At 35.0% G+C, this 17,109-nt stretch overlaps 2 protein-coding genes and 1 pseudogene across 3 annotated transcripts; 2 read left to right on the plus strand and 1 right to left on the minus strand.

Annotated features, from left to right (window-relative positions):
* The first annotated feature begins 1,360 nt into the window (after positions 1-1,360).
* On the plus strand, positions 1,361-3,484 carry LOC121784476. 2 transcript variants are annotated; one of them, XM_042182608.1, is made up of 3 exons: positions 1,361-1,824; positions 1,910-2,254; positions 2,487-3,484. In XM_042182608.1, exons 2-3 carry the CDS (start codon positions 1,931-1,933, stop codon positions 2,586-2,588), a joined length of 426 nt encoding a protein of 141 aa, XP_042038542.1. In that variant the 5' UTR covers positions 1,361-1,824; positions 1,910-1,930; the 3' UTR covers positions 2,589-3,484. The 2 variants fall into 2 exon arrangements, with proteins under 2 accessions (XP_042038542.1, XP_042038543.1); XM_042182609.1 differs by having other exon boundaries at positions 1,361-1,724.
* Positions 2,911-7,925, plus strand: LOC121784093 (annotated as a pseudogene).
* Positions 7,926-7,996: 71 nt separating this feature from the next.
* LOC121784035 (queuine tRNA-ribosyltransferase catalytic subunit 1-like) lies at positions 7,997-13,624 on the minus strand. The gene is made up of 15 exons (XM_042182218.1): positions 13,607-13,624; positions 13,140-13,215; positions 12,402-12,616; positions 11,207-11,257; positions 10,629-10,685; positions 10,059-10,179; positions 9,653-9,719; positions 9,509-9,550; positions 9,325-9,430; positions 9,121-9,230; positions 8,931-9,003; positions 8,756-8,857; positions 8,613-8,659; positions 8,447-8,474; positions 7,997-8,327 (listed from the first exon to the last, which is right to left on the minus strand). The coding sequence occupies exons 1-15, from the start codon at positions 13,622-13,624 to the stop codon at positions 8,157-8,159; spliced, it is 1,284 nt and encodes a 427-aa protein (XP_042038152.1). The 3' UTR covers positions 7,997-8,156.
* Positions 13,625-17,109: the final 3,485 nt, after the last annotated feature.

Below are 17,109 nucleotides of genomic sequence, written 5' to 3' on the forward strand. Positions count from 1 at the left end.
TAATATGATTGTTCGGGAATACACTATGTGATAGCATATTTGAGCGCTCATTCGGTTTGTACACATTTATTTGGTGTCATGTGTTGCCCAAGTGGGAGATTGTTAGAAATTTGGGCTTCCACATGACTAATTTAATGTGTATGACTATCTTTCAGTTGCTCAATTAAAGTGATCTATTAAAGATTAAAGTTTGGGCTAAAGTGTATTTATTTGTTATGGAAATAAGTGTAGATACCATTTGTGATTTTCTATTTGATGAGGGACCGAATAGAAAATAAAGAGGTTTATATTTAATATAAATATAAGCTAGGGTTATGGTCCCCAAACGTCAGAAGAATATTTGATATCTTTGTATTCTCTCGGCAGACTATTGCGAAGAATGTCTCTGATCGTTTGGAACATCCATAGCCGCTGCAAAGCAATTCCACCATTCAATTCATTATGGATCAAGGTACGCTTCCGCTCTACAGTTTGTGCTCCTTCTCCGTCGTTCTTGGTTAATTATCATAGAGAGCTTTATATAATTGTTTACTCAATTATTCCAACATAAATAACACTATTTGCGGAGTAATTCCTCACGAAATCTATATTCTTGCCGTTTGCTAAATCCCAAAAATTCACAAAATATTTTAATCGTGAATTAAAGAGTAAAATAGTAGAAATAATTTATTTTAATATTTTTATATCGAAACATAGCTTAGCTTTACTGTTTTAAAATATCTATTTATTAGTTCATTTATTTATAAAATTCAAAAAAATATTTAGGTAAGGGCCGGGTATTCAGTATTTACATAAAATTTGTTGCTAGATAAATATCGTATTGTACCAAAGCATCGGCATAATAAAGTAGGGTTTAACAACAAGAATAAGTGATTACCATTATAAATTGCCTGAAATCTTGAAAGTAAAGTGAGTAAAAATAGGTGAAATTTCCATTTCGTCCCTAAAATCAATATCAGCCGCAGAAATTTCTTAACTAGTGAAAAAGGTGCAAACATTCGTACCCCATCAAACCATATTCCTTTGTTCATAAGCGACCCACAAAATATTTAAATCACCACACAAAAACACAAACCTAAACACATTAGGGACATTAATAAAATAAAATAATAATAATCAATGCATACGATAAAGAAGTTCATTTCTACCAAATTTCCTTTTTTTGAGTATAACAAAACTTTTTAGTTGTCTCATAGTAATTCTAATCACAATCTCTCCCGAATGTCAACCACATTCCTTAATCCATTTCACTCACTTTTTTCATTTATATTTCTTAATTTCCACAAATATATAGAAAAATGTAACATAGCACACATATATATACAATTTCATCCACTAAAATCCACTTTCATATCCCATCTCAAAACCAAAACTTCTCATTTCCTACACAAAAGTTGAACAACAACAACAATCAAAGTTGAAAATTTTGAAAATACAACTTTTAGCAAGAATCATGGAAAAAGAATTCCAATCGGTAGTTTGTAGAGGAAATTAGTGGAATTCTTCAAGAAATCTCTTCGCTTCATCGCCGTGCTCCACCGCAGTCAACGACTCCGGTTGCCTGAACCCTATCCTCGTCAAAACCGCAAAATCCATCAGCAACAACTCCACCGGCTCCGCCTCCTCCGTCGTCCTCCAAGAAGATCCAAAACCAGAAAAACATGCCGATTGATTCAACTTTTCACATGATTGCCGACGATAATTGGAGTCAAGATTTGATGCAAGTAAATTTTCTCACATAATTATGTTAATTTCTCACAAATCACCAATTTCATAAAATCCCTAAGAAATGGTCCAAAAATTCAGTAGCTGCCCTAAAAAAAGGTGTGTTTTTTTCGACTTGTAACAAATGCAAAAAGGCAAACAATTGATCAATCAAACTCAAACTTATCTCCTTGTCTTCTTGCAGCCATGATAGCGCAATATCACAATGAATAATCTCGAGCTAACGAATTCCGTCGCAAACACAGCCACGAGCTTCCCGCTAAATACTTCGTCGCTACTGCACACGCTGTTCGAGGCCAATGATTCTCAGCCTCTTCTCGAAAATCCGGCGACTAATTTTGCGTCGCCGCCTAATTTGAGGCCCTCTTTTCCTAAGCAGCAACAGATTGCTAGCAATTTTCAGCTCATCAACAACGCTTCTTTCTGGAATGCGACGGCCGGAGCGAGCTTTCTCCCGTCGTCGACGCCGCAGCTCATTCCCTCAGCTCTTGCTAAACCGAAACTCAATCACCAGAGCTTCGGTTCAAAGGTAATTGCATCAATATGTTAATTTGCATGTTTTTAGATATTTTAGAATGGGATTTCTTGAATTAAGTTTATACTAATTTGGTGACTAATTTAGTAATCAAAATTGATACTACTTAGCTTAGTTTGAATAAAATGAATTGTATGTAAGTAGATTTTGAGGTTTTGAACTTTTCTAGGTTTAGTTTTCTATATTTTGACCTAATTTGAGAAAGAATAAATTTTGTATATTTTAGAATGTTAATCGGAAGGCAGTCGGAGCATACGCGGCGGCGATGAAGGATGGAAATGAACCTTCATTAAAGCGTGCAAGAATTGAAACTCCATCGCTGATATGAGTATTCTATTATTATTATTTTGTTTAGATATTATAGGGATTTAGCATATCTTCTTTGTATCCACACGTATTATAAATATGTGTGGAGTCTTCCCTAATATTCAGTCAATTAGTCAATCGAAATATCATTATTTTGCTCACTTGCTTAGCAAACAAGAAATCTCTCATAAGGCTGCCGACGAGTAAATCTCGCGCTCAGCCGCCCCTTTTGCCGTTCAAGTCGCCGACCCAAACGTTGGGCGCTCCACAACGACGACAACCGTTTCTTGATTGTGTGGAAAATTCGACGTTGAGGATCGATATCCTTAACAACTGGTGCTCAAATGTTGCTCAAAGAGGAGGATGGTTCTATTGGTGAAGCGGAGAAGATAATCGCATCGTTCAATGTTGCTCAAATGTCATCGGAGGATGTTGTGAATTATTGGTTTAAGAGAAGAAGTGCTTGCACTGGTGTAAGGATAACTGCCTTATGTGGATTTCTTTGATGGCGATGTTCCAAGTATTGTTCATCGTTCGACATCACTTGACGTCGATACACGATTCATCCATCCGTGCAATGACACACCATGTTTGAGCATTCTTGGAGGTGATAAAGGGAGACATTCAGTTGTTCGGTATACATTTGATCCAGGAGGAGAAGCCTCGCCAACGTTGTTGCTTTCAACTGTCATCGTTGTTTCGTGATTCCCACCTTAGGACAAGGTGAATTTTAACCGTGAGGGAGTTGATACGAGTATTCTATTATTATTTTATTTAGATATTATAGGGATTTAGCATATCTTCTTTGTTTAGATATTATAGGGATTTAACATATCTTCTTTGTATCCACACGTATTATAAATATGTGTGGAGTCTTCCATAATATTAATTGAGAGCATATCTTCTTTGTATCCACACGTATTATAAATATGTGTGGAGTCTTCCATAATATTCAGTCAATTAGTCAATCGAAATATCATTATTTGGCTCACTTGCTTAGCAAACAAGAAATCTCTCCTAAGGCTGCCGACGAGTAAATCCGCGCTCAGCTGCCCCTTTTGCCGTTCAAGTCGCCGACCCAAACGTTGGGCGCTCGACAACGACGACAACCGTTTCTTGATTGTGTGGAAAATTCGACGTTGAGGATCGATATCCTTAACAATCGCCAACTTTTAAGGTAAGTTTATTTTTGGCTTTTTATTGAAAAAATTAGAATGTGTGTTAGAAAATGGAGTGATAAAATTTCACTTTCTTCAACAGGTCCGAAAAGAGAAGCTAGGGGACCGAGTTACTGCGCTCCAGCAGTTGGTTTCACCCTTTGGAAAGGTAAAAAATCCAGATTTTTAATCTCTTATTTTTGTCTAGTTGTAAATTTAATTTCATGCCTTCAAATACACAAATTTTTGTTCGTGTTGATTCTACTTCTATATACTCCCAGTTTTCATTTTTTTTCTCTATTATACAAACATTTGTTACATTTTACAACATGTAGCTGTAAGTTTTAGAGTTTTAATTTTGTTTAAATGTACAACTTTTGTTCATTTTGGTCCTGCATGGACTAGATTTTTTTTTTGTAATTTTACTCTACCAAGTACGACACCTTTAGCACCAAGAATGATGTCACCTGCCGAGAAGCCACCAAAGTTTGGAGGATCTGACTTCAAAAGGTGGTACCAAAAGATGTTGTTCTACTTGACAACATTGGCGTCGCCAACTTCCTCACGGAAAATGAGCCGCCCGCGCCAAGCGATCAAGAGACTAGGCTCGAAGTCATGGCAGACTATGAAGCTTAGAGAAAGGGAGATTATCTTTGTAAAAATTTCATTCTAAGTGCTTTAGATGATAGTTTGTACAATGTATACTCCGTTGTAACCACATCAAAAGAGATGTGGGAAAGCCTAGAAAGAAAGTATAGCATAGATAATGCTGCAGGTACTGAACAAGTTGTAGCATCCAAATTTATGGACTACAAGATGGTCGACTCTCGACCAATCATGGAGCAAGTTCAAGAGCTCTAAATGATCATCCACACACTAATGGCTGAAGGGATGACCTTGCCCGACAAAGAAGCTCAAAAAAAGTCACACCACTTAGAACTCGAATCCAAGATCTTTGGATTCAGACATTAACCTCTCTGACGCTTAACAAACTTACATTAACAAAATAGAGTAAGTCGTTACGTTAATTGCCACCAAATTTTCCAACTTTATCTTCAAACTGATATATTCGTAATTAGCAAACTAATATCCTTATAAATAGATCTAGGTTATCTATTTTCTAATCCAATAATACATATTGGTTTTATGTTCTCATATTAAAAAAATTATTATGGGATCAAAATCCTAGGGGCATGATAAATAAAAATATACTCCTTTAAGAATTTAATCAACTTTATGAATAAACGATTTTTTCCTTAATGAATTTTTATTTAAAATAAGATTAAAGTCTAAAATTAGTCTTCTACCTTTGTTCAAAAAGTATTTTGGCTCTACACATTAATTATGTTAGTTTATGGTCTTAAACAATATGTTTTGGTCCATAATTACCAATTACATCAAAAATTGACTATCAATCGCATTTTAACTAGATTAGTGGGTTAATTATCATACTAATTAACCATTTAACCTCTATAATTTCATATTTAAAATTATAACATATTTTAATTAGTTACAACAATATTTTATTTTATTTCATTAACTCACTAATATGGTTAACTGGAATAATAATTAATTCACTAATTTATTAAAAATGTGGTTGATTGTCACTGTTTAGGACGTACTTAATGTGTATGATAAAAAACATGCAAAAGTTTTTAAAACATGCTATTGTTTTAGGGCACATGTTTTAATAAGTTTGGTTAATTTCATGATTTGTTAGTAACTTAGTGTGCTATATGTGAGAGGATAGGACCCAACACTATATATATAGTATACATTCCATAAGAATGAAATGCATTGAAAGAAAGAGGGAATAATAGTTCTTAATAAGGTTGATGAAAATGTCTAGTTTAGTGATGAACACACCTCTTCCTAAGCACTATTCTTGCAGACCTCCGATGCAGCGGCCGTTGGCAGCCGCCACTACGCCGAGGAGAACCCCCGGGCAATGCACTGCGAAATTTTTCGCTAAACCGAGAGGAGCTTCTACACTTGAAGACTACCACTTTGATGATCCCAACAATAACAACATTTTCAAGGTGAATTTTCAACTCAATCTATATTCTTTCACTAGTGTCATTTTTTTGTGATGCCAAAATATGTATAGTAAAGTTTGTTACATCTTTATATGTTAAAAAAACTTAGATACCTATAACAATCACATGCATCTATATTCTATACCTTTTGTTACACCTTTGATGTGTAGGGTTATTTTGTATGAAGAGAAATTGGAGAAGATTAGGGATTTAGTGAAGTCTAGGGGAGCAGAAGATGATCCCATTGAGAGCTTTATATTTGTGGACACGATCCAACGGCTAGGAGTGGCCGGTCATTATTATATTTTGACATAATAATGCAGAAGCATTATTTGAATTTAGGAGATGTTGATTTTTGTGGATACCAATCAAATCTGCGGGATGTTTCCCTTTCATTTCGACTGTTGAGACAAAGAGGATACCATGTGTCGGCAGGTTAATTCCCTCTCCAATGTTTATGCAAATTGTCACAATTATTATTGGAAAATTTATAAGTTATAGTACTTATTCTGGTCGAGAATTCAATCTATATCAAGATATTTATTTTAGTTGTGGAGATAATAATATATGTAGCCATAATATATATACAGATGTGTTCAAAAATTTCAAGGGACAAGATGGGAAATTCAGGGATGAACTAAAGCAAGATGTTTGGGGATTGCTTGCGAAGCTACACATTTGAGTTTCGAAGAAGAAAACATACTCAACGAAGCACAACATTTTAGCAGCCAACTACTGCACAAGTACTTAGCTGAAAACACAAATTCTGATGTTGTGGAGATGAGATTTAAGCACCCTTTCCACAAAAGCATTGCATGATTGAACTTCCAAAGAGATGTCAGAGGCATTGATAAATCGATATCAACGTTAACAGAGCTGTCGGAAATGGATTTTCTCTGGGGAAAATATGTTCAAGAGATGAACTACGCCAACTTTCCAAGTAAGCAAATGGATTTTGACAGTTTTTGAAGGATAGTTTAATAATTTAACATGGTTTTATATATATAATTCTTAAAAAAAATTGATAAGATGTTGTGGTTATTACAGATGGTGGAAAAATTTGGGTTTGACTAGAGAGCTAAAGCTGGCAAGAAATGAGCCAAGTAAATGGTACACATGGTCCATGGCAATGCTGATTGATGATATCAGCCTTTCTTCACAGAGGCTTCAGCTCTCCAAATCCATTGCTTTTATTTATTTGATTGATGATATTTTTTATCTTTATGGCACCTTTGATGAATTGACTCTCTTTACAGAAGCAGTTCAAAAGTAAGACAATTTACACACGTAAGTAGGTATATAGTAAGATCTGAATTTCCTATGAAAAATAATTGATGAATGTTTATATAGAAAGGTGAGCTCAGGGGTGCATGTTGTGCTTGTCCACTTGTTCTTTCTTTTAGGTCACAATGCTACCAATTTGGATGATATATCCAATCTCATTTCATCTGTTGCTGCAATTCTTCGCCTTTGGGACGACAAGGGGACTGCCCAGGTAGGTGAACCTTTGAATCTTTCGTTCAACTGACTCTAAAGTGACTCGTGGGATCACACTCGATAGCTAATTTTGCGGATTTATGTCATCCATGAACAGGATGAGCATCAAAATGGTGCTGATGGATCATACATACAATGCTACATGAATGATCAACCGGTCGTATCATATGAGCAAGCACGAGAGCATGTTTCACATATGATAGAAAGAGAATGGAAACGGCTCAACAAGGAGTGCTTCAATATGAACAATCACTCAACACGGCCCTTTCAAGAAGCTGCTCTTAATCTTGCAAGAATGGTGCCTCTCATGTATAGTTATGACGACAATCAACGGCTTCCGGTGCTTGCAGAATACATGAATCTCATGTTGCTAAGTCCAGCTTCACTGGAGCCTGACAGACAAAATAAGATCAGCTCATTTGAGTTCTCTCTTTAGTATACTTCTCATTATCTATGACGTCTACAATACTGCTTGCTTACGGTGGATATCTAAGGCACCAAGAGACGAGAAAGGGCATAGTAATCGAAGAATTTCTTCAGTCTTCAAATAATTCACATCACTTTTGCTACAACTGTAACACCAGACTCTCCATTGTAAATCATGCCTTGTATAAAGCATGATCAAACATATAAAAAAAAGAAAGCATACAAGTATACATATTGATCACTCAAACCACTCTTTTCTCTATAAAAAAAATTCAAATATTAGTGTAAACTGAGGTGCTATTGAACATATTAGCTTCAAGAAAATGAGATTAATGATCAAAATTTATCTAAAACATTTCTCAATAATACACTTGGACCTCAAATGTTAATAAATAATAACCCTAGACAAAATTGCACCATATTGACTACAAATTATATGGAGCTGTGTATATATCTCTCTATCTTTTTGCCTCCTCATTGATCTTTGGCATTTACCATTTTAATTGAGTTTTTCCTAGAAAACTTGACAGTTCTCGCTTGAGGGTCAATCAACGACAATGGGAAGGGGCTACAGCAGGATGTTATGTCGATACCAGCTACCTCCATAGCATTGCAAACCCATTGAGGAACGTCTCCTTTCGGAAACTACACATTCAGACAAAAGAACACCATTAAAACAATGTTAAGTAAATAAATTAACAGGAGTCATATTTCCCATATTACACCAAAAACATAGGATGTGTGAGATAATTTGAGAGAAATACCATTTTCTGGAGGAAATTGCAAACAAACCTGGTAAGACAAAAAAAATGGCAAGTAATGTGTACTAATCCAAAAGGCAAACAACATAGGCTAAACACATTTGAAATCATATATAAAACCACCCAAGAAAAGATAAAAGCAAAGTTTCTGAGGTGCACAAAAGCATACTCTGGAAACTGGCCATTGACAATTGATGAGTGCAAATCCCTGCTAAGCTGCGACAAATATATAATATAAACTCGTTTAACTCTTTAGCCAGAAGAGATATAGCATCAAATCATACGACAAAAGTATAATGATGTAGAACAGACCTTCAACATGTAAAATAAATTGTGGTACGAAAGGAGCTGAGATCCCATTGCATCTTTAGTTACAAGGCAGTGAATGTATGCTCTCGAGTAATTTTTACATACCTGCCACAGTATCAAGAAATAGATTAAGGTAATAAGCATTCAGATCATAATCTAGGAAAAAAGTAAACCATACCATGCATTCACATGTTGGATCAATCGGTTGAGTGTCATCAGCCATTGCTTGGTGTTTAAGCTTTAAAACCCCTGCAAAAGGATACAATATTCACCATCAAATGTGTTTTTTGTTTCATATCAGATATTCAGCTTCACTGTCTCTGGTTATAATGAATCAAAATGGACAAGCAAAATCAAGAATAAATACCTCGGGCACAAGAGCAGTCCCAAATCGAGCAGTACGTGTGGGGTAGACGCAATCATACATGTCAGCACCTAATGCACTGCAAACTACGATGTCTAGAGGATAGCCAACACCCTAGAATATTATCAGCAAAGACGCACTAAGTCTCAGAAATTGGACGACAAATTATAAATCTTGTAAATGATTCTACATATCATCAAAGATGTACCATAACATAGCGCAGTTTATCCACAGGCAATGCTGCTGTACACTGCGCAACAACACGCCAAAATGAATCCTTATCTTCACCTCCAGCAAGACCGCCAATTGCATAGCTGTTAACAATCATTTCATTAGTTCAAATAATTCAAAAAATTATATAGTTGCACAGGTAACTGATCAGAAATACATACCCAGGTAATTTACGGTCTACCAAGCCTTTGACACATATATCCCTGTCAGTGATTTATTGCACAAAAGATCATAAGAATTTAAACAAGTGGAAAATATAGAGAAGTCTTTGAGAAAATTAGAGCAAAGTTAAAACTGATACGAACCTTAAAACTGGATCCAAGCCACCTTGCACAATTCCGAATAAATTCTGATCATGGGGTCTCTCGTGTGCTGATGAAAACAGTAGCATTTTAGCAAGCCGTAACAATGAGCTGTTACCGAAAAAGCCGCACACTATTTTCATTATTTTTTTCATCTATTCAGAGCTCAAGAATCATTTCTCAAAGAACTTCAAGCTCGTCAGAAGGGCCCAATATTGAATGAAACATTAAATATCCTTCTACGATTTTCAACTGTCCTCAATCAATGTCACTTATGTTGTACTTATTCATTTCTATGAACAGAGAAACTTAATATCATGCACACATTCATAAAACAAGATGTTATTCTGTTGCCTTTCTCAAGTGCACAAGTGAGATGATGAAATTTCAGCATTTACTGGATAAATACCTGCAATGCACCTATCTATCCAACGAAGGGTACGATACATTGCCTCTTCAATCCGAGGACCTGTAATAGTCGTTTTCACAACATCGTCAAGAGCCATAATTATATCAGCTCCTATTCGATTCTGCAACAGAAGAGGGAAACCATGTGGCTAAATGTCTTAAGAGGCACAGAAACAACACATTAGCAATACTGGGTATAAGTAAAACATAAGTCATCACTTATCAGACAATTTGAAAAGAGAAAAAAAGTCACCTTCAAATCACATTGATACCCTATTCAAATGTAAAACTAGGCAATTTTAAATTATTTCACAGCAAAGATTGAGTTCAGTCAAGCATGGCGGCACAGAACAATAAAAACTACTGCTATATTATTTTGACAATAAATCACATTGCTAATCTATTACTTTAATTACCACCATTCTCCCTGATGACGAAACGAGAGTAAGTGCAAGACACAAAATTAACATTTACAACCGTATTTTCTCATTGGCTATGTAATCAAAATGGAGCTAGAAATACATAACAGAAATAATTAGGTGAGGTAACAAGATTAGTGAAAGAATTTTACTTGTATCTGTATCGACTCTTCTGGAGTGAGTAACATGGGTTTCCCATCAACCGGTGACTGCAAAAACATATATATAAATATATGGACTAAGCATTAAGTACGGCCTCACTAGAACCAGGGAAAAACAACGAACTACAACAAACACAATAAGAGTAACAATTCAATTAATCATCCCCTTAAATAGTTTGAGTAACAACCGAAAAAATAAAAGATAAATTCTGCTCTGAAGAGGCCGCTCCTCCGAAAAAGGCCAAAGCAAAAACTTTATTTTGGATAAGCCCTATTTATAACCATCTAAAGACAGACTCCTAACTGAAATAAAACTTGTAACTTGACACTAACTCTAAAAGATATAATCTATCGCTAACAAATTCCTAGGCACTTGTTAGAATCTCTAAACAGTAAACAACTTAATAAATAATGAACAACTAATTCAAAGGATAATCTGTTGGTCTACGATCTCTATAACAGAGAACAACATCTAGCACAAAGAACGATCTCTATTATATACTATCTTAATGAACAACTTTAACCTCTAACTTAGATCGTTTATATGCCAACCAGTAGATAAATAGTACCTGAAAGGTGACACCCTGTTCTGTAATGTCAGCCAAATGCAATAAGGAAACCTGCCATCATTAAGAAGCATCTTCAATATGTGAAGCAAATATAATACTATCAAGATGATGCAGATTGCAGCCAAATCAGTTAATCACATTCACAAACTAAAACTCCAATGTTTTTTGAAAAACATATTTAATGGATATATTAATGCAAGTCCCAACTGAAACGAATATAATCTTATGTCTCAGATTTACATCATAAATTTACAAAGCAACAACTTTAAAACAGAGACACAACCACAGAATCAGAAGCACCTGTTGAAGTTCATAATAATAAACTGATAATACAAGCCAAAGTGCAAATTGTACAACCAATCTAAAGATGCGAAAAATACAATGACACTCATGTTCGCAGGTTTCCAACATAGAATAAGTACACTAGACTGTGGAACAAGATAGGAGGAATTCCTGAAAACCTTGAGATAGTTATATTTAGAAAGCCAGTAATAAGGTGAAGTTAATACAGAGTACTAGTTTTCATTGTTGCTTTTTCCTCCTCTTTCTCTGATTTGCATAAGCAAATGATTGTTTATTTTTAGGGGGAAAAAAAGAAATCCTTGCTTTAATAGACAATATCAAGAAAAAGGAGATGTCTCCCACATGATGCACAGAAAGTAACAAGTTACCTGGCATAATAAATAACAAGTAGGAAACTATATATGCTAACCCAAAGTGCATCAGTTTTACATGTCTTACATGAAAAAGAAGAAATAAAAATACTAGAGCAATACTTTAGAAGGTCCCATATATTATGACAGCATTCATATGATTATGAATCCACTCATTCTTGAAAGAGTACATCAAAATGACAGTGAAATATATAAATTCTTCCAGTCAAATCCTCTACTACGTCGTACTACTATGAGTGATGGATCATGGATTTTGAATTCATCGTACAATTCTATAATTCTAAGCAATAATGATGTATTTACTAATATATATGGATATCAAATCCATCCTAAAACCCTTCAACCAACCGCAATCTACATTCTACAAGCATAAAGCCCAGATATGTGCATGAAACAATTACAAAAATGACAAACTTAGAGGTAGGGATTTCTTTACTTCATGATAATATGGTGGAAGGATCAAAAACGCGCAAAAGCACCCAAATGGTTTGAGAATGTTCAACACTAAAATGATGCATTACCATTTGAAAGCCACCTGAGTCAGTAAGCAACCACCTAGGCCAATTCATAAATTTATGGAGCCCTCCCAACTCATCAATGAGCTCAGAAGTGGGACGGAGGGCCAAGTGATATGTGTTTCCAAGAATTATTTGGCATCCAATGTCCTCAAGCTGACTGGTCCTCAAACCTTTTATTGTACCTGTAAAGATCATGAAAGTAATGTAGTATATTATTACTCCTGAGAAGATATTCAATGCACAAAAACTGAAAGGATATAAGAACGAAAAAAAGAAAACATATTTACGCAGTAAACATAATATACTGAACCATATCCCTAGGAAGTTGGACCCTGGTATCTTGGTAATAAGAAAACATATTTACGCAGTAAACATCTTTTCAAAGTTGTGAATGATCGCATGATACTATCGAAACTTTTCCGGGAAGAACATTATGAACACTGGGAGTTTGGGACTGTATATGACTTTTAACACCACAACAGAGGGAGAACAGGAAATTATGAAATTCTTTCACACATATACAGGAGTCAATTTCGGAGTCCATGTTTGAATCTTATAAAAATAGAATTTCCAGCACGGATATTATCTTGCTTCCAACTTACAGAATTCTCATTTGTCTTGAATCCTTCAAATCTGTGAGTCTCTATTCGGTTAACAATACAACAAGATTATCACTTTGCATTCACAACGAATTCCCTCCATCACAATTTACTGGATCTTTAATTATTCGATCAGGAATACGCAGTAAAGGCATCTGGCACACAAAGTGAGGAAGTGTAAGTCGAGCTGTCCGAGCACGATTGAACTTCCCAAGAATCTAGCGCATAAAATATTGAAACATCAGTTATAATTGCATAAGTTATACAACAAGGTCGTTCTGGAATTTGATTAATACTGTTATGTCTCTATGATGTCTGCTCAGAAATTTAGAAACGGAGCATTAAAGTCAATATTTTTATGAAGAAACAGAGCATTTTAAGTTAATCAAACATAAAAAACGGCTTGAGGGAAATCATAAATGTGTAAGGTGCAATTTTGCATCAGAAACACACATCAAACGAAATTATATCAAATAAAAATTGATGTTGTTTCAATTATGACATACAAATGGTTGAGAAAAAAGCAAAAAAATCAATCTTTACACTATTAAGTTTACAACTCAATAATTCAACATCCATCGTCATATTTTACGAGATGAGCAATATTACCTCAAAACGAAGAGCCATGAATTATTATTTTTCTTGCTAAACCTGAGAGAAGAAAGAGAGGGGGGTTATATTATTGGTGTTAATTGCCCAAACAATTCAACGTAGTTTCATTAAGACCATCTTTATCGGCCACCCCCAACATAACCCAACCATCAACTTTTTTAATATTTAATTCATTTCTATCTCTTTCACATCATCTTCCACATCATTAATATTCATCCAACCCAACCACACATATTTTCATGATTTATCAATGACCACCCAACCACACTATTATATACTCCCTCCGTCCCAGATAATTCGTCCCAGTATTCCATTTTGGGTCGTCCCACATAATTTGTCTCACTTCACTTTTGTCATTTTTGGTAGTGGGCCCCACATTCCACTAACTCATTCCTACTCACATTTTATTATAAAACTAATATATAAAAGCCAAGCCCACAATCCACTAACTTTTTCAACTCACTTTCCATTACATTTCTTAAAACCCGTGCCGGGTCAAAGTGACCCGAATTATCCGGGACGGAGGGAGTATATTTTTTATATTTTTTAATACTATTATTATTACATGAAATATTTATTATTGTAAATTTATCAAAAAACTTAATAAATGACAAATTAAAAATTATAAAAATAAACAAATAAAAAACATAAATTACAGTAATTGAAATACGAAATTGAAAATACATAATTGGTGCTAAAAATATTATTCTCATCATCGGAGAATATATTATTCTCATCATCCTCCATAGCTAGCAACATGGGAAACTTAAAGATATGAAATTCTATTAAACAATAAGGATTATAGGAGGAGAAAAGATGATATTTTTTTGTGTGCAAAACTATAGCAAATGTGGTCTCTATTTATAGAGGAAGAAAAATTATGAATTTTGGTATAAATTTTATAATTTTTTAATATAATATATTAAAGATATATAAATTATTAAAAATAAAAATATCAGCCAATGAAATTGTGCCATTTGGCACAATCTCATTGGCTGAGTGGTGAAAGGGATGGAGAGACCTTTCGGTCGGTTTGAAGAATGAGATAGACTCATGTCAGAGAGAGACTCAATGTTGAATAAAAATTTTTTTATTTATATTTATGACGTGGAGGTCGACCTCCACGACCGATAAACATGGTCTAAAGCATTGAGTAAGGCAAAAAAACTAAATTATGAGGCTGTGACAGACTCTATCAATCACAGTGGTTACGATGGGAATCAGAAGGCTGCCGTTAACCGACGAGCGCAGTAGCGGCGTTGACAGGTGAATTGACGGCAACGGCTTGGTCGGTCAACGGCGGTCGTGAGTGTGGGCTGCAAGCAGAGGAAAAGAGGAAGAAAGATGGATAGGGCTTAGAGAATCTCCAACAAGGAAGGGTAAATAAAAGAGGTATATAATCTATATATCTCCTCAAGAATTGAAATATACCCTTCCAAAAAAAACATATTCCAAATAAAAAGAAAAAAAAGGTACTGTAAATGATTTTTTAAATATAAATAATATTACAAAATGCATTAAAAAACATAAAGTGTGATACTTTCTCAAATACCTTCTCCCTTGAAGAATGGTTTATCATGAAAAGAAGGTAAATATGGTAGTTATAAAATTTTACCACTTCATTGATGAACAGGTAAAGATACCTCTTCAAAATGGAAAAATGTATAATACCTCTTCATTTACCTCTCCCCTTGGAGAATAAATTTTCATGAAAAAAGGTAAATATGGTAGTCATATAGCTTTACCTTTTCGTTTACCTCTCCCCTTGAAAATGCTCTTAGGGGTTTAAGGGCGGATGAATTATGAATTAGGGTTTATCTTTGACATATTTTATGGGTTTTAAATTTTCCCTTCTTACGGGAGTGTTTCCATGATATAATCACGTAAATATTACTCCCTCTGTCCCATTAGAAATGAAACGTTTTCCTTTTTGGTCTGTCCCATTAAAAATGAAACGTTTCTAAAAATGGAAACAATACTCTCTCTACTTTTTCTTCTCTCTTACTTTACTCTCTCTACATTAACTCACAAAACAACACTACATAAAATCCCGTGCCGAAAAGCAAATGTTGCATATTTAATGGGACGGAGGGAGTATAAGAGAGAGACCAATGACATATTGATGTTTCCATTGAGTTGGTCGGATTTAACGACTTATTCACCGCGCATAACAGCTAGCCACACCGATTAAACCATAGCTACGTTGTTGTCTTACGAGAATTCACCCACGCACAACAACTAATTATGCCTTCCTATCATCTAGAACCAAAGTTGCACCGCTGCCCGACGGAAGACGTTCCGCTCACAGCAACACAATTGGTTGTCGAGTTCCGCTTGTCCGCCGAGCTCTAGCCGCCGGCCAACCCTACTTCCGCAGCCCGACATCACATACGAGCATTATTTAGTTAGTTAAATTAGGGATTTGCGTAACTTTTCCATATCTTTGTGTTCTTGTTCATTAAGTTAGTTATTACCATTATAAATAGGAGTTATTGTAATCATTTGAGAAATTTAGAATATAAATATTATTTTATCGTTCATTCTCTTCTCCAAAGTGAGAAAACCGTCGTGCTTGACTGGCAAGTCAGGCACTCGCCCGCGACAGACATTATCGATAGTCGATCTACAAACGCCGATCAACCCGATAGGAGGTTGATGCACTATTTATTAGCACTAAAAGTACCTCCAAGCACGCAGGGTAGATCTAGTGTAGCTAAAGGTCAGTACCGGGATATCGAACACAAGTAATAAGATTGCACATGACTACTATATACTAAGTGTAATATACTATTTAGAGACACAGAGGTTTTTGGATTTATTATTTAAACAAGACAGAAATAAATAAACAAATAACAGAAAGCATAAAAACATATGATACAAAACAGGAGTAAGAAAGTAGAATTTTAGGATTCAAAACACAATTGACTTCCTTGAATTACGATCTCTAGAGTTATTAAATCGGTCACTTAACTAGATTAAACCTCCTCCCGAGGTGAGAAATCCGTAGATTAGGTGTAATAATTGAAGTCCCCTTCTAATTCTTAGACCTAACTCCTAAAAGATCGTTAAGACCAATGACCTCACGTGAAACCTCAACTCTCCTGAGTTCTATTGCATTAAAATGTGAATTATCCCTCGTCCAAGTCAATTATTTCTTCTTCCGAGTACTCTAATCAACTCTAACATGTATTCAAAAGGTAGCTAATCAATTGAATATAGAAAGCACAGGGATAAATCAAATAATTGCAAGAGCTAACAAGGAAAAACAATTGAATATCTTCACCAAAAATTCAACAATTGATGTTCTACTCATAGACAAGTAGAGCTCCACTCCAATGGAAGGTGGATGAATTATGTGTGGAATATGGGATGGAAGAAGGTGTAGAGTGAGAGAATGATTGTAGGCTCTGATATGAAGATTATGAATTAGGTTTAGAGGTATTTATAGGCTGGAAAAATGTTTATTTTTTATAATTGTCGTGCCCTACAAGAAATGGGGA

The sequence above is a fragment of the Salvia splendens genome, chromosome 21, assembly GCF_004379255.2.
Source record: "Salvia splendens isolate huo1 chromosome 21, SspV2, whole genome shotgun sequence".
Classification (NCBI taxonomy): Eukaryota; Viridiplantae; Streptophyta; class Magnoliopsida; order Lamiales; family Lamiaceae; genus Salvia; species Salvia splendens.

Excerpts from the sequence above, each read along its gene's own strand:
- LOC121784035 (XM_042182218.1), bottom strand. Across the intron at positions 9,720-10,058 it reads GATAGATAGGTGCATTGCAG|CACACGAGAGACCCCATGAT; the intron begins GTATTTATCCAG and ends TGTTTTCATCAG. Across the intron at positions 8,328-8,446 it reads GCAATTTCCTCCAGAAAATG|TTTCCGAAAGGAGACGTTCC; the intron begins GTATTTCTCTCA and ends CTGAATGTGTAG.
- LOC121784476 (XM_042182608.1), top strand. The coding sequence starts at position 1,931 with ATGAATAATCTCGAGCTAACGAATTCCGTCGCAAACACAGCCACGAGC. Across the intron at positions 2,255-2,486 it reads ACCAGAGCTTCGGTTCAAAG|AATGTTAATCGGAAGGCAGT; the intron begins GTAATTGCATCA and ends TGTATATTTTAG.